The 16,789-nt window shown below is 44.3% G+C and overlaps 4 protein-coding genes across 8 annotated transcripts in view; 3 read left to right on the top strand and 1 right to left on the bottom strand.

Annotated features, from left to right (window-relative positions):
* Positions 1 to 15,692, bottom strand: part of ubxn4 (UBX domain protein 4) — a 147,772-nt gene extending 132,080 nt beyond the window's left edge. Inside the window, exon 1 of the mRNA XM_086051129.1 lies at positions 15,408 to 15,692. The gene's annotated coding sequence lies outside the window, so the exon portion shown is untranslated. The remainder of the gene's footprint in view (positions 1 to 15,407) is intronic.
* LOC147136021 (uncharacterized) lies at positions 2,930 to 11,476 on the top strand. Its single transcript, XM_086051132.1, has 2 exons — positions 2,930 to 3,967; positions 11,335 to 11,476. The coding sequence occupies exons 1-2, from the start codon at positions 3,256 to 3,258 to the stop codon at positions 11,454 to 11,456; spliced, it is 834 nt and encodes a 277-aa protein (XP_085907258.1). The 5' UTR covers positions 2,930 to 3,255; the 3' UTR covers positions 11,457 to 11,476.
* Positions 4,614 to 7,630, top strand: LOC147136022 (uncharacterized). 3 transcript variants are annotated; one of them, XR_015089600.1, is made up of 6 exons: positions 4,614 to 5,159; positions 6,121 to 6,195; positions 6,460 to 6,598; positions 6,778 to 6,879; positions 7,033 to 7,174; positions 7,444 to 7,625. XR_015089600.1 is itself a non-coding variant. In XM_086051913.1 (6 exons), exons 1-4 carry the CDS (start codon positions 5,849 to 5,851, stop codon positions 6,804 to 6,806), a joined length of 387 nt encoding a protein of 128 aa, XP_085908039.1. In that variant the 5' UTR covers positions 4,614 to 5,848; the 3' UTR covers positions 6,807 to 6,879; positions 7,033 to 7,174; positions 7,444 to 7,628. The 3 variants fall into 3 exon arrangements, 1 of the variants encoding a protein (XP_085908039.1); XM_086051913.1 differs by having other exon boundaries at positions 4,614 to 5,992; positions 7,444 to 7,628; XR_015089601.1 differs by having other exon boundaries at positions 5,131 to 5,159; positions 5,906 to 6,195; positions 7,444 to 7,630.
* A 234-nt stretch (positions 15,693 to 15,926) lies between the features above and the next one.
* Positions 15,927 to 16,789, top strand: part of rab3gap1 (RAB3 GTPase activating protein subunit 1) — a 188,794-nt gene continuing 187,931 nt past the window's right edge. For all 3 annotated transcript variants that reach the window (XR_015089492.1, XR_015089493.1, XM_086051122.1), the window contains exons 1-2: positions 15,927 to 16,037; positions 16,154 to 16,209. Coding sequence is in view for 1 of the 3 variants with exons in the window: in XM_086051122.1 (XP_085907248.1) it covers positions 16,020 to 16,037; positions 16,154 to 16,209 (74 nt within the window). In the remaining 2 variants the exon portion in view is untranslated. The remainder of the gene's footprint in view (positions 16,038 to 16,153; positions 16,210 to 16,789) is intronic.

The raw sequence follows: 16,789 nt of genomic DNA, 5'->3' as shown, positions 1-16,789 counted from the left end.
ACAACTGACCCAGATAATTTTGTTTTGAAACCAATATTCTATAAAGAAAGACTTGTGCTTATAAATGATGTATTTGTTATTCCAAATTAAATAACTATGAGGGGGAACATTTTGTTTGTAGATAAGTGACCAGGAAAGAAATGCCTAGCGGTGAAAAGCTGACAACTTAGCAGAGATTTCCTCAATGTCATAGTGGCAAACTAGAAAAAAGTCAATACCAACTAGCTTTGACAATATATGGAGAGGAATAACATTCCAGATTGAAGTGGAATTTTGATAAATTTGTTTTATCCAATTGACCTTGAAAGTGTTATTCAAAGTAATAAATTCCAAGAAGTTAAGTCCACCATTTTTACAAGAGTTCATAACAACAGTCTTTTTTAAATAATGAGGTCTATTTTTCCAAATAAAGTTAAAGAGCATTTTGTCAATCATTTTAAGGATCTCCTTATCAACATGTAACACCGTAGCTGCATATATAAGACGCGAAAGTCCTTCTGATTTGGTGAGTAATATCCTACCTCTCAACGACAGATCTCTTTAGAGCCATTGGTTTAATTTATTATGGTTTTTTTTATAATTGGGGTAAAATTTGCCGAGCATCTCACTTTTTGATCTTTCGTTATCAAGATACCTAAATATCCATCCATCCATTATCGGTACCGCTTATCCTCACAAGGGTCGCGGGGCGTGCTGGAGCCTATCCCAGCTGTCTTCGGGCAGTAGGCGGGGGACACCCTGAATTGGTTGCCAGCCGGGCAGCAGGGCACACAGAGACAAACAGCCGCACTCACAATTACACCTAATGGCAATTTAGAGAGTCCAATCAACGTACCATGCATGTTTTTGGAATGTGGGAGGAAACCGGAGTACCTGGAGAAAACCCACGCAGGCACGGGGAGAACATGCAAACTCCACGCAAGGAGGCGGGAGCCGGGATCGAACCCACGACCTCTGAACTGTGAGGCGGACGTGCTAACCAGTCGACCACCGTGCTGCCCTACCTAAATATTTTACTTCATTTTTTATGGGAATGCTATTGTAGTGTATTTTCTTTAGATGAGCACGGTCAGTCGATGCGTCTGTCCGGAGCCGACGCAAGGCCAGGCTGAGTTGATGATGAAAAAGACTCCTCTGACAATTCAGTTGATCGGAAACAAGATTTTATTGAGACCAATACAGCTGATGCCAAAAGAAGTTGCTCTCTGAGTTGCGGCGGCGCGCACGTGGTCCTCCCGTCTCGCGTCTCCCTTCTTATGGGGAGCAGGATGAATATTCAAACTTGATAATTACATATGCATTGGGTACACTTGAATAGCTAATTCCTTTGTCTATTTCCCACCTGAAAACCTTCAAGACCACATGGCGAGAGGCGCCCCAAAGTCTATTTCAAATTGCATCCCCCTAAGATCGATTACCTTGAGAATGATCAGTTTACGTCAGGCAAGTCACAGGAATGTTTATCCAGGTGTCCACTCCATTGTGGAATATAAGTTGAGCAGCAAAATGCACTTGTTTTCAGCCATCTCTGGGGCCGGCCATTTTGTCTTCTGTCGACTAAAAATGACATCACAACTGCTCACAACGACCAGTCCGATCTGTTTTCTGAATCTGAGTAATAAAAGAGGTTTAAAAAAAATAAATAAATAAATAAAATAAAATAAACGGGCAGCGGTGGTCGACTGGTTAGCACGTCCGCCTCACAGTTCAGAGGTGGTGGGTTCGATCCCGGCTCCGGCCTCCCTGTGTGGAGTTTGCATGTTCTCCCCGTGCCTGCGTGGGTTTTCTCCGGGTACTCCGGTTTCCTCCTACATTCCAAAAACATGCATGGTAAGTTGATTGGACTGTCTAAATTGCCCCTAGGTGTGATTGTGAGTGCGGATGTTTGTCTCTGTGTGCCCTGCGATTGGCTGGCAACCAGTTCAGGGTGTCCCCCGCCTACTGCCCAAAGACAACTGGGATAGGCTTCAGCACGCCCCGCGACCCTTGTGAGGATAAGCGGTATAGATAATGGATGGATAAACGGGCAGCGTCCCCAAACAGTTTCAAAGTTCTTATTATTGTTGACGAGATCCTCGGAAGCCCCTAAACTCGGACGTTACAATAGTTTGACTACTGGACATGAGTAAAAAAAGATGTTCAATAGTCTCATTGTTTGTATGAAAAAACACATGGCTCCACATCAAACCCAAATCTCTTGTGTAAAGTCTCAGCAGCTGGACAATAATTATGGATTATCTTGAATTGCAGCTACTTAGCTTTTGGATGAATTGGCCATTTCATAAATTCAACATGTTTATTTGAAATTCTTCAATTTATTTCACTAGTTCTTAGGTTTGTAGCTTTTACTAGATCAATAAAGAATATTTGTTTGAATCTAGTTTGAATGACTTTATCATTGCATTTTTTATCTCCAATTTTATATTGGCCAATCTGAATTTTTGGTAAAGTTATCTTTACGTCTGAATATGAGAGTGTGTTTTTAATTTGTTGAGCTAAGGGGGCTGGAATAGCATGACATATATTTCTATATTCTCTATAAGAACATTGCATTCCATACTTAGCATTAAAAGAGTCAAGTGGTATATTTGATCCAGAATTTTACATAAGGTCAGCCACATATTATTCCCTTGTCCACCACCTTTGTTTGAATAGAGTTTTTCATTTATTCTTATTGTCATGTTGTTCCATTAGGTGGAACCTTGTGGATTAAAGTTGTGGGTAAATGCCATTTCCCAGTATTTTAACACTTGCTTATAAAAGTCAAATACTTTTATTTTGTGTTTTCATAATCACATTTCAACAAAAAGTCTAAACCTACCACTTTCTTGAATATACTTTTAAGGATATGGAGTGGAGGACTTTAGGACCTTGTCTCTCACCCAGCAGGCGTGTTCTTATTAATGTTTTTTGGCGCAATATTGATTTGTGTGAAGTCTATTGTTGGCAGTCAAGGAATAAAGACATGTTAACCAGTCAGTCGTGTGCGCTCCTTTTTAATGCCACATTGGTGACCCTGACGTCGAACATGTTTCGAACAGCGGATGAAGAGGTGTCCTCCTCGCCCTTGTGACCCCAACTCCCGCAACTTGCAGCCGTCGCCGCTACCGCGAGGCTGCCAAAGTTCTGGCAAAGTGACCCGGCTTCGTGGGAACAGCATGTCGAAGCTCTTTTCCACCTACGAGGAATCGCCACTGATGAGCCGAAGTATTACATGGTCGTGGTGTCCCTCGACCAACGACTACACGTGGTGTTATGCAGCTTTTGCGAGCACCTCCACAAAGCGGGAAATACGACGTGCTCAAACAGCTTCTGCTCAGGAGGTTCAGTTTATCGGACTCTGAGAGAGCGGACAGGCTCCTTTCTCTGCCCGGGTTGGGCGATGGCACAGCAGTGGACCTCATGGACAAGATGCTGTCGCTGTTGGGCTCGGATGAGGGAGGATTCGTTTTCCCGCACATTTTCCTGCGGCAACTGCCGCATTCGGTGCGTATGGTGTTGGCTAACTCCTCTTGCCTGGCGACCGGCGGTTATCCGGGCTTGGCGGAAGAAGCTGACCGAGTTCTGCTGGCTATGAGGCGGTGCGCGGTGCAAAGTGTGGCGGTCGATCGCGAAGCGACGCCGAACGCGGACCCGACTGTTGGCCGGAGTGGTGACACGGAAGCGGCGCGAGAAGGCTCTCTGTTTCTTCCACCAGCGGTTCGGCACGAAGGCTCGGCGTTGTGTTCCCCCCTGCACCTACGAGCCTCCGGGAAACTCCAACGCTGGCGTTCAGTAGCGGCTGTGGGCGCCGGCAATGAAAGCGAGCTGCTCTTCATCACAGACTCATCATCAGGAAAACGTTTCTTGGTGGACAGCGGGTCGCAAGTCAGCCTGTTACGCTCACCGCCGCGGACACGGCTGCTGGCGGCTGTGGACCGTCCCTGTGTGCAGCTAACGGCTCGCCCATCATCAACTTTGGCTCCAGGTTGGTGACTGTGTGCTTCCACGGACGTGATTTCCAGTGGAACTTTATTTTTGTCTCAATCACGGTTCCAATTATCGGCGCGGATTTTCTGTTTGCACATGGACTGCTACACTGTAAAAAATGACCGTGAAATTAACATTAATATGCCGTAAAATCCTGACATTAAAAATCCGTAAATGGAATAACAATGAATCAGTGTATATTTTAAAGCAATATATTGTAAAAGAAAGAACAATTAATAATTGTTATTTTTACAGTTAGTGTATGTGAAAATGATCATATTTCCTTGTAGAATTGACATATTACTGTATAATATACATCAAAAACTTGTAATACTTGAACCAATGCAATATATTTAAAATTACAATACGGATTGGTTTAAAGAACGGAAATTAATTGTATACCATTTTACAAATTCCTATATTGTGATTTCCAGTTAAATTTGTAATTATGATAACATGAAAACGTTGAGACTCAATATAAACATGTTTAGAACTGAGACCTACAGCTAGTAGAACTGTAGTAATCATGGTAAAAAATTGCCTATATATTGACAGCTCTTATGTGTTAATCAGTTCCCTATTTTTGTATCATATTATAGTAAGGTTACAATATATATATTTTTTTTATCAGGTAATGTTAGTTTAGTTTTACATTATATATACAGTGTGTGGTTAGAAAAAGCAGCACCATACTATAGGATACATAATTGGTCAAGAAAAAGGAGGTTTTTTTATACAGCCTACCCTCGCCCTACAAAACACTTTTCTGCCGTAAATTAAGGTCTGTGTGTAGATGATTTCGATCATTCTTGTTAGAATTTCAAATTGCAAGTACCAATCACAGAGCGCCACCGTTTGTGAACTCTTCTGTCATTGGAGGGTGTTTGCTTAACGCGGGAGCAGTTGACCCAAAGCAGAAATACTAGCGAGGAGCAGCAAGACACAAAAAGTTACAACTAGCGACAAAAAGAGGTGAAGAGTAGAAATATAGGGACGAACACGACGCGGGAGAAGACACGACACAGTCGCAGTTAAGACAGCGCGAGACAACGCAATAGCAGGGAAGACGAGACAACGGAGTAGCAGAAAACCGGCGGGAATTCGTAAATCGACGGAGAAGCGTGGAAGACGAGGAGAGGACAGCAAGGTGAAAGAGGAGCCGCGACGTGGATGAGCAGAGACAAGGAGCGGTAAGATAACTGACTTTAGCTACTAGTCATAGTACTCTGGTCTTTTGCACCTTGTGAGTAGCTATCTTAACCGCGCATTCAAGCTTTAACATGATTACATGCCATTTTTGTAGCAAATCACTGCTAACATTGAGAGACTATGTTATGCATTGCCGCGTTCATTGAAATGAACCACGTTGTGTTTTCCAGTGTGTTAGCGTCGACTGCTAACGGTAATTTCGCACGTATACCGCTTTCAAAGCTCATTTCTACCGCTTACACAATGTGCACGAACCGACGCACAGCAGAGCAGTTGTCACAGATTTGAAATGTGCCGTTTCGCTATGCGCGCGCCATTTTCAGACTGCAAAAGAGCTGCTACAACATTTGAAAGGGCACATAGTTGAAGGGCGAACTATATCATGTCCTGTAATTGGTTGTAAAAACGTGTTCACCAAGAAATCATCTTTCACTGCTCATATGTCACGCAAACACAGAGGATGTTCGGTGGAAAACATAAACGATATGTAAGGGACAAACCTTTAAGTCAAACAAGTTCTACCTTGAAAATCCAGGTTGCCTGAAGCTAATTTTGTATCAGGATGCATTTGAAATCGTGAATCCTCTTGGCTCTGCTAAAAAAAAAAAGAAGTCATCGCTGTCTATCTGTGGCAAATTTGCCTGCTCATGTGCGGTCAAATACAGACGTCATGTCCCTTGTGTTGTTGTGCGGAGAGAAGGACCTAAAACGGTTTGGCTGTGCTAAGATTTTCTCAGAAATGTTAGATGATTTGAAAGATCTGGAGGAGAATGGAATCTCTGTGGGCGGGAAAACCATTAAAGGAGCATTGCAGGTGACAACCTTGGGTCACATGTCATTGGGGGGTTTACAGAGAATTTTCATTGTTCAAAGTATTTTTGTAGATACTGTGAAACTACACGAAGTGAGTTTGAAAATGATCCCAATGTCTGTGGTCAACAGCGCACTCCTGAAACGTACAATTCAGCCATCAATGATCTCGCATCTGGAGACGGGGAGGGCGTCAAAGGCATTAAGGTAAACTCTGTGTTCAATGCTTTGAAATCTCTTTCATGTTTGTCAGCCGGGTCTCCCGCCTTGTTTGGGTCACGACATATTTGAAATATTTCATCAAGAAAAATAAGTGGTTTACATATACACATCTGAATCGACGAATCACTTAGTTCAAGTACAAAGGGTCCGATGCGCTGACAAAGCCATGTACTGTCAATGAGGGTCCAAAGCTTTCTGGCCAAGCCACCCAGAACTGGAACTTTTTGAGGTTGTTACCTGTTTTCATAGGTAAAAGAAATGGTCCTGCTGCTGATGGCCTATTTTGAAGAAACTGAAGCGATGATGCTTTCTAATCTGGAGGACACCTGTCTGGCACAGGAAGTCCAGATGGACAAGCTCCCTTTGACCCCTACCATCATTGTCTGTGGTAAGTTAACACTTTGTTGGTCTGTTTTCTTTTTAGGTCTGGATGAATTCTTGGTTCTTGTTTTTGTTGTGAACTATATCCTGTGTATGTGTATCTGAGTCTGTCTGACTGTCCGAGCCCAGAAAAGTTTCAGGTGCATAACTATTTGTTTCATTTGTGTGTGATTCCCTCTTTTTTAGGGCAATCCTGTTTTACTTCCACACGGTGATGTTTGGAAGCTACTTCAATTTCAACATCCATTATCCATCCAAGCTGGCATCCACCCTAGAGTTCCTGCAGAGGTGTGTCATTTTGGATTCGTCAACCAACATTTACTGTGTATTGAATGTTAACTACAAACAAGTAAAAAGTAGCTTGATGTGATATTTTATAGTTGTTTTGGAAGTCACTTTATCATTAATACATTTTGTCTGTTGCTATTCCATTTCCCCAAGGTGCTTTTTCTCCATAAATCCTGAGAAGGGCATCAAAGTAGAAAAGAACAGGACTTCCCGTCTACACTTGAACCCCACAGTCCTCACCTTGATCCAAGACCTATCTGATCACGAGTGGCGCGACATCTGAATTTGGACTCAAGTAAGTCACGGTCTGACCTCTGGGGTGATGTCTCAGTCATATAACTTTTTTGGGGGTAGGTTCATTCTTTAAACTTTAATGATAAACATTCTAGATTAACATCTTTAAATGGTTGTTAGTTTGATTGTTTATGAATGTGCAGAGTTTTAGTGCATCTGTGACTCAGTCTGTCAGTGTTGATGTGTGTGTTTTGTGAATTTCTGTGTCTGTCTTTGTGTGTGTCTCTAAATCTGTATTTTATTCATCTATTTGTTTTTCTTCCTCCCTAGATACTTCTCCATCAACATAGATGGCATGGAAGTGGAGAAGAGCAGCTGTGCCGTCTACACATGAACCCGAGCCCCCAATTTGATCCAAGGTTACTTAAACACGGCATACTGATTAATATTACGTTTGTGGAATATAACTTAAGCAGTAAGATCCACCGTTTTTTAGCCAATTCAGGGGGTGGCCATTTTGTCACTTTCTGTCAACTGAAAATGTCATCCCAGTTGCTCAGGTAACAACCAATCACAGCTCACATGTTTTCTGAAGCTGAGTCATGATTGGTTCTTAGCTGAGCAACTGTAATGTCATTTTCAGTCGACACCAAGTGTCAAAATGACCCCCCCCCCCGAGATGGACAAAAAGATTTGCATTAAGATTTCATTACTATGTTACAGATGAAGATATTGTGACAGTCTTGTTGCACGTGTATTTGTTTTTTAGTAAAGTCCTTATTACAAATGTTAGATTTTTTCAAGCGGAAAAGCAATAGTTACAAAAAAAAAAACAACTGAAAGTATTTTGCATATCTTTTTGAAACAATAAAATTGGGGTTTGAAATGACAAATTGATATTGTATTTTTTTTAAGTTGCTGCATACCACAGGTCACAGTTTTATTCCCATTTCTGGTAAAAGTCAAACAAAAACTCACGGCAGTTTAAATGTAATCATCAAGTATAGAAGCGGTCTACTTTTTATCTGTGTCCCATTAATTTTTCTTTTGGTGGTTTTAGTTTTAACAGTAAACATTACAGATGAAAATCTTGGTTAGACATTGTCAGTTTGACTGTATGTCCATATTTACCAGTAATACTCATTTAATGAAGACTTTCGTGAAATAATTCAATGATAGTAAGTAGATGTTTATTTCGCAACAAAACATCGTAATTAATTCTACAAATTATATTGCATGAAACAACGTTTTAATAAAATAAGCAGAATAATTCAGTAAAATCACAGACCTTTAATGAAGCTTTTACTGTTTAATAATGTATTGCGTCTGTTTTTTTTCAGTGAAATTGAATGGGATTAGATGTAAAATAAGCAACTGCTGCATGTAAATTATACGGGAAAAATGTCTTGAATAAAAGGCATAGTTGTGTTAATTTAGCTGCAAAATTGTGTTGAATTTACCAGTTTATCATGTCAATTTTTGTAGAGGATTACAGTTTTATACTGTAAAATTTACAGGTTATTCTGTAATGTGTTTTACAGTCTGCCGTATTTTTTACAGTATTATTTTGGCAACCACAGCTGCCGTTTTTTTTCCGTAAAAACAACGTTTTTTTTTTACAGTGTAGTTGATGTTGCTAACCGCCATTTGATTGACGCTGTATCTTTCGCTACTTTTCCTGCGCGGCTGGGGTACTTGGGCCATTAACACACGCAAATTATTTGACATCGGGCGACGTTTTTCAACGTTTGCCAACTGATTTTCCTCCGCTAACGACTCCCGCTTTTTCCACCGCGGAAAGTATGCACGGGGTGGAACATTTCATCCCCACTGTTGGCCTGCCAGATTTTGCCCGCGCGCGCCGCCTTGACGCAGCAAAATTGGCAATTGCGAGGGAGGAGTTTGCTACAATGGAGCGTTTGGGGATTGTGAGGCATTCTAACAGCCCGTTTGCGTCACCCTTACACATGGTGCCTAAAAGTGATGGTACCTGGTGGCTTTGTGGTGATTTTCGTCGGCTTAACAATGTGACCTCGCACGACCCATTCCACACATTCAGGATTTTTCCGCACGTTTGGCTGGCACCACCATTTATTCCAAAGTGGACTTGGTCCGTGGCTACCACCAAGTGCCTGTGCAGGCGGATGACGTGCCCAAAACCGCAGTAATAACCCCTTACGGGCTTTTTAAATTCCTGCGCATGCCTTTTGGACTGAAGGCGGCAGCACAGACTTTTCAAAGATTGATGGCCTCTCTGTTGCGCGACCTCGACTTTGTGTTCGTCTATCTCGACAACATTCTGGTGGCCAGTCCTTCACCGGAGGTACATCTGTCGCACCTAATGCAGGTTTTCAAGCGCCCTGATTCGCATGGCCTGATCGTGAACCCGGTCTCGCTGAGATTGACTTCTTGGGCTACCGTATATCAGCACAAAGCGGTCCCATTGCCCACCAAAGTACAGGCGGTAGTGGATTTCCCCTGCCCAGCCTCAGTTAAGGTGCTGCAGGAGTTTTTGGGAATGGTTAATTTTTATAAACGGTTCCTTCCTCGTGCAGCCCACCTCCTGCAGCCTCTGTACGGTGCATTGAGAAATAAGAACGCTAAAGATCCTATTGAGTGGTCTCCGCAGCGGGCATTGGCCTTTCAATATGCTAAAGACGACCTCGGAAGCGCAGCCCTCCTAGTCCACCCAATCTCCACTGCACAAGTGGCCTTGACTACGGATGCGTCCGATATAGCTGTAGAGGAGATGGTTGAGCAACTCGTGGCGAATGTGTGGCAGCCCCTTGCATTTTTCAGTCGTAAGCTGCGGGATAATGAACGCAAGTACAGCGTTTTTGACAGAGAGTTGCTGGAACTGTATCTTGCGACGCGCCATTTTCGTTTCCTTCTTGAGGGGTGCCGTTTCACGGCTTATGTGGATCATAGGCCGCTTACGTTCACAATGTCGAAGGTTACGGAACCGTGGTCGGCCCGTCAGCAGCGGCAATTGGCGGCGATTTCCGAGTTTACGACTGACATTCGGCATGTGGCCGGCAAGTGTAACCCTGTGGATGATTGTTTGTCATGCGCAATTGTATGTCCGGTCCAGCTCGGAATTGATTTTTCCGAGATGGCTGCCGAACAGTCCAGTGATCCTGACATCTACAACCTCAAAGCGGCGGGTACGGCTCTTAAGCTTGAGGATGTGGTGATGTGTGAAGACCCGCTCTCCTCTGCGATGTGTCCACGGGCCACCCTCGTACTATGGTTCCGTTAGGATGGCGTGTCAGGTTTTTGACTCAATCCACTCCCTCTCACACCCTGGCGTTCGTGCGTTGGTCAAGCTGGTCGGGGCCAAGTTTGTCTGACCCGGGCTGCATAGGGATGTCAGGAGGTGGGCGGCTGCATGCCTGGCTTGTCAGCGTGCCAAAGTGCACCGGCATACCAGGGCGGACCTTGAACCCGATTCCGGCCAGGCGGTTCGATCATGTGCACGTGGACCTGGTAGGCCAACCTCCCTCCGTCACAGGGCTTCACACATCTGCTCACTATGGTAGATCGGACCACTAGGTGGCCAGAGGCAGTTCCCCTGTCCTCCATGATCTCGATGGACATAGCCCGCACGTTCCTGTCATCTTGGGTTGCGTGTTTTGGCATACCGTCCGATATCACCTCGGACAGGGGGCCTCAGTTTGTGTCGGAGCTCTGGTCTACTATGGCGGAGTGCTTGGGTGTTCAGGTGCACCGCACTACTGCTTACCACCCGCAGGCTAACGCGTTGTGTTAACGTTTTCATCGGTCTCTGAAAGTTGCGCTGTGGGCTTTGCTTTCGGATGGTAACTGGGTCGACCGTCTTCCTTGGGTTTTGCTTGGGCTACGTTCGGCTCCGAAGGAAGATCTTAACACAGCTCCGGCCGAGTTGGTGTTCGGTCAGCCACTTCGCGTCCCCGGTGAATTTCTGCCCGACGGTTCCGACGCTCGACCCTTTACCCGTTCATCGGGAATGCCCGACTGCTGCACCTGTTCACCATTGTGTTCCGAAGGTGTTCGTGCCGTCTGTGCTTATGTCTGCCCGTTTTGTTTTTGTGCGCCACGACGCCCACCGGTCGCCCCTACAACCGCCGTATGACGGCCCGTTTAGGGTGCTTGAGCACGATGACAAATGTTTCGTGCTTGATATGGGTGGGCGTAGGGAGCATGTCTCTTTGGACAGGCTCAAGCCGGCTCATTTGGTTGCAGGCGATGTGCTGTTGCCGGCTCGGGTCCCTCGCCATGGTCATCCTCCGAAGCTCCCAGCCTCACTTCCGTGTGACGGGGTTGAGTATCGTCCTGCTCCTGTTTCGCCTGGGCCCCCTGCCTGACAGGTTTCACCTGCGCCACCTATTTTGTGTTGAGTGTCCTTCTGGGTGTTGGGGGGGCAGCTGTGTGGCGGACTTTAGGACCTTGTCTCTCACCCAGCAGGCATACAGTTCGGGGTGTGTTCTTTTGTGTGAATGTTTTTTTGGCGCAATATTGAATTGTGTGAGGTCTATTGTTTGCAGTCAAGGAATAAAGATGTGTAAACCAGTCAGACGTGTGCGCTCCTTTTTACTGCCACAATGGAACCATATGGAATCAGTTTGCAATAGAAAGGCTTTAATCCAATTTATTGTAAACATTCCTATCTGTTCTACCCACAGTAATAGTTTAAAATGTGTTTCATAGAGGTTAAAAATAAATTAAAACAACTTTTAATAACATATTGTTATTAAAAAAGCAAACGTCATAATTCATGGTTTTTATTTTATGCTAAAAGGTCATTGTGTTTAAAATAATTTCTATCCAGTAAACATTTGTTTACTTGCATTTCATGAGAACAAAGTCAGTAGCCGCAATGTATTATGGGTAGAAGTTGCCATATTCAGTCAGAGAGACGTGCCGCAGAAAGCCTGCCCTAATCATCCTCGCTGCTCCTCCTGTGTTATATTTATTTTTCATACACCTTCGAAAGCAATGGCTGTAAGTTTGATTGTGGTTAGAAGTGTTTAGAGATCTGTTTTGGAGATGGATTTTGCTAAGTGTGAAACTCGCTAGCTCAGTGCACTCGGCATTTGCATAGCAAAGCTGCTAAGTTAGTGCTAACGATCTAATTAGCATATGAAAGGATAGTGAAAACGGCTCGTTTACCTCGGTAACAGCTCAGGCTTGCATTTATGTCTGGTTATTTTATGCACTAGTCAATTTGTGGTGCATTTATTTGTTTAGCGAAAGCTAACGCATATTTTATTTGTGTTCATTTTTAGTTTCACTCAACATTTTAATCGGGCTGATGTCACAGTTGTTCACTTTAAGCTGTCAAGACGACCGTAATAAAAGGAGCAAGACGCTCAGTTTCATGGCTCATGAATATTGAGTTTGGGTTGCTGTTGACCTGCGTTAACATACAGAGTGTATCCAACACGTAGTGATGACAGTATAGTGAAAAGCCATATCAGCAGTTGGTGGAAGATACAATTCACAACACAGCGATGGACGACTCCCAAGAAGAAAGAGCTAACTCTGAAGCAAAAGCATCATCCAAAGCTAGCTCTAGCTTCAAACACTCATCCAAGTTATCCTCAAGGTCCAGTGTACTGGAAGCAGCCATCTTGGCAAGAGTCTCTGCTGAAGCTACAAATGCTAAATGCTACAGTAAGAGACAATTGGAAATAAAGAAACAACGAGCAAAGTTGGAATTAGAAAAAGCAGCACTAGAGGCAGACCCCCCACCCGAAGGAGCTCAACAGCTTCAGACCAGTGGCGCTGACGTCTCACCTGATGAAGACCCTGGAGAGACTGGTCCTTGTCCACCTGCGCCCCCTGGTGAGCTCCTCAATGTACCCACTCCAGTTCGCATATCAGCCTGGCATCAGTGTGGATGATGCCATCATCTACCTCCTCCACACTTCACTCTCCCACCTGGAGAATGCGGGGAGCACTGTGAGGATCATGTTCTTTGATTTCTCCAGTGCTTTCAACACCATCCAGCCCACCCTACTGGGAGACAAGCTGGAGCGGGCGGGGGTGGCCCACCACCTCACCACATGGATCCAGGACTACCTCACAAACCGGCCACAGTATGTGACGACACAGGACTGTGTGTCTGACGTGCTCCTCTGTAGCACGTGGGCCCCACAGGGAACTGTCTTGGCTCCCTTCCTGTTCACCCTCTACACCTCGGACTTCAACTACAACACCCCTACCTGTCACCTGCAGAAGTTCTCTGACGACTCTGCGATTGTCGGCCTCATCACAGGCGGAGATGATCGGGAGTACAGACAACTTACTCAGGGTTTTGTGGACTGGTGCCAGCAGAACTGCCTCCTGATCAATGCGTGGAAATCCAAAGCAATGGTGGTGGATTTCGGTAGGCGCCAGCACTCTTCACCTGCACCAGTGAATATCCGGGGAACAGATGTTGAGAGAGTCTCAACTTACAAGTACCTGGGTGTTCATCTGAACAATAAACTGGACTGGTGCGACAACACAGACGCCCTCTATAGGAAGAGTCAGAGCAGACTCTTCCTACTCAGGAGACTGAGGTCTTTTGGGGTTCAGGGGACACTCCTCAGGAACTTTTATGACTCAGTGGTTGCATCGGTCATCTTCCAGGGAGTGGTCACCTGGGCAGGCGGCGTCTCGGCCCGGGACAAGAAGCGGCTGGACAAACTGGTCAGGAGGGCCGGCTCTGTCCTGGGCTGCTCCCTGGACTCTGTGGACTCGGTGGGGGACAGGAGGATGTTGGCCAAGCTGTCATCAATGCTGGACAACCCGGACCACCCCCTCCAGGGCAACCTAATAGCACTCCACAGCTCCTTCAGTGACAGACTGTTACACCCTCGCTGTGCAAAGGAGAGATTCCGCCGTTCCTTCTTGCCTGCTGCTGTCAAGACTCTTTAACAAGAACATTGTGTAGTCTCTTCAAACTGGCGGACATTAGTGCAATTGTGCAGTCCTGCACCTGAGCTCATATCGTGCAATACCCAATATTCCCCACTACTGTAATACCGTGCAATACTCAACATTCCCCACTACTGTTAGTCTAGTTTTATTTTTATCCAATGCTGTCCCTTACATTTCACTATAGCACTGCAGCACTGTCACTTACTTAGAGTATTTTTTCCTCTGTACTATGTACAGGCCGAAGTGTTCCTCATACTTTTTATGTAGATGTAGGTTGGTGTGTATATACATGTGTATATACACATGTTACTGCGTATATTTACATAGGTTTGATCCTAAATGTTTGCCGTCAATGTTATACATTAATGGCCACATTATGCCGCCGTCCCTTTGTGACCTATATCTTTGCTGCTGTAACAATGAAAATTTCCCCACTGTGGGATCAATAAAGGCATTCTTATCTTATCCTATCTTAGATTTAGAGGTGCTGGAGATGGAGAAGGAAGTGGCAGCCGCTACAGGTTATAGTTCTAACAGCTACAGCATAAGTTCTAGAAGCAGCTGTGGCCATCGAACAAGGCAAAGCAGAAAGCGTTAAGAGCGCAGTCCCACTACAAGTGGTTAGAGAGAGAACTATGCAGTACGTGCAACACCAGACCCAGCTGAAGTCACATGTTCAACCTGCAAGGACACAGTCATTCTTCAACTCAAGGGTCTCCGAACAATACCACTCTCCACCAGCACACAGGAAAACGTATGTAAAAGATGAAACATCTGTCATACCACCAAGAGACTATGTGGAGCATAGTTACCATGCTTCCCACAATCGTGATACACCGATGGCAGACTGCTAAATTCCTTGCACGAAGAGAGTTAATCACAACGGGGGCTTTTTAAATTTGATGACACTCCAGAAAACTTTAGAGCATGGCAGTCGTCGTTCTTGAATGCAACCGAAGACGTTGATCTCACATACAGTCAGGAGTTAGATCTCCTAGTCAAGTGGCTCGGTCAGGAGTCCTCAGAGCATGTCAAGAGAATCAGAGCCGTATATACCACTAACTTCAAAGTAGCCCTCCAGGTATCCTGGGACAGGCTCCAAGAATGTTACGCTACACCATAAGTTGTAGAAAACGTTCTCTTTAAAAAACAGTGTATCCAACTCGCAGTGATAACAGTATACTATCATTGATTCAAAGTCCACTGTCCAATATTTGGACTATTTGCGGCTCTGCGCGATATGCAGCGCATGCGCAGAAGGTTGTTAAGTACGGCAGCTAAATTAGGACAAAATACCTAAGTAAACGATGAATATAAATTTCGATTTTAAAATGCACATATTCATTTATTTAATTGTTATACTCACAACCTTGTAATAATTGGGTACTTACAGTTGCAGGGTCATTTTTTCCGGCACGGCTACAGAAATTCCAGTGATTGTCGTCACTTTCCCGCTGTTTTGGTAAAATCCGCCATGAATTGTGGGTAATAAGGGACCATGGATGTGGACTTTAAAGTGCGGGCAAGGCCAAATGTGTCGCGCAAAAGGAGGCGGGGCGACAGTGCACTTCGCAGAATTGGGACGCCCTACGCACTCGTACCCTTCGCGGGAACGCGCAAGTGAAGGGCACAAGGGTGCAAGTGTGGGTATTGGGATTGGGCCGAAGAAGAAAAAGAAGAAGACGACGACGACAACGAAGAAGAAGACGAAGACAAAGACAAAGACAAAGACGAAGAAGAAGAAGAAGAAGAAGAAGAAGAAGAAGAAGAAGAAGAAGAAGAAGAAGAAGATGAAGAAGAAGAAGAAGAAGAAGAAGAAGAAGAAGAAGAAGAAGAAGAAGTAGAAGAAGAAGAAGAAGAAGAAGAAGAAGACGAAGAAGACGAAGAAGACGAAGAAGACGAAGAAGAAGAAGAAGACGAAGAAGAAGAAGAAGAAGACGAAGACGACGACGACGACGGCGGAGGAGGAGGAGGAGAAGCTGCACAAGCTTGACAACGTCAACATGGCCACCGTCACTGATGTGAGTTAAAATAAGAAGGCGTAAATCATTAAAGAAAATAACGTAAAAGTTGATCCCGCTATCACTTAATTGAACTACAGAGTATCCGTGTTTAAAGCCATTATTCTCTATTCCAGTTCGAATCAGAAGTGTTCGAGATCACGGATTTCACCACCGCGTCTGAGTGGGAAAGGTATTGTGGTTATACTGCCTTGCTTGTACGTTTACTTGAAACATACACACGTTGTAGCAGTTCAGAATGATTACAACTCAGCTTGTCGTCCAATTATAAAAACACATTGCGTTCGATCTTTCGAGAGAAATATCGTACTCAGCCTTTAATGTCACTAAACGTGCATCATGACATTTTTGGTGTGTTTCCTTGTGTGTTTTATCACGTAATTTGGTGAGTTAATATGTAGTGAGATAGCTGTCAAAAAGGCATATGCGGGATTAATAATTTGTATCTGTAATTGTTTGTGTTTTAATTATTAACCTCTGAATACAAATCAAAATTGTGAGGGTTTGACAATTTTTTTTTGTGAGTACAAATAAGGGATAGACATTGGCCCGACCGATTAGCAGCACCGATATTTGGCTTTTTGACGAATATCAGCATCTGCCTTTTCAAACCTCTGCTGGCCAATAATGAATCAATTTGAAACTATGGAAATCAAAACAAAGACATGCTGACAATCCTGGGAGCTCCCTGAACTTTTTGTTAGAATTTTATAACAGAGATTTATACTGTCAAAAATTTCTTGTAATGATTA

This window comes from Filicampus tigris, chromosome 14 (genome assembly GCF_054856515.1).
Source record: "Filicampus tigris isolate MCC_2025a chromosome 14, RoL_Ftig_1.0, whole genome shotgun sequence".
NCBI classification, from domain to species: Eukaryota; Metazoa; Chordata; class Actinopteri; order Syngnathiformes; family Syngnathidae; genus Filicampus; species Filicampus tigris.
This window is presented reverse-complemented; position numbering and strand designations above follow the sequence as displayed.

Coding starts and splice junctions, on each gene's coding strand:
- LOC147136021 (XM_086051132.1), top strand. CDS start 3,256: ATGCAGCTTTTGCGAGCACCTCCACAAAGCGGGAAATACGACGTGCTC. Junction 3,968..11,334: donor ATCATCAACTTTGGCTCCAG/GTTGGTGACTGT, acceptor ATTTGGTTGCAG/GCGATGTGCTGTTGCCGGCT.
- LOC147136022 (XM_086051913.1), top strand. CDS start 5,849: ATGTCCCTTGTGTTGTTGTGCGGAGAGAAGGACCTAAAACGGTTTGGC. Junction 5,993..6,120: donor CCATTAAAGGAGCATTGCAG/GTGACAACCTTG, acceptor TGTGGTCAACAG/CGCACTCCTGAAACGTACAA. Junction 6,599..6,777: donor CCCTACCATCATTGTCTGTG/GTAAGTTAACAC, acceptor CCTCTTTTTTAG/GGCAATCCTGTTTTACTTCC.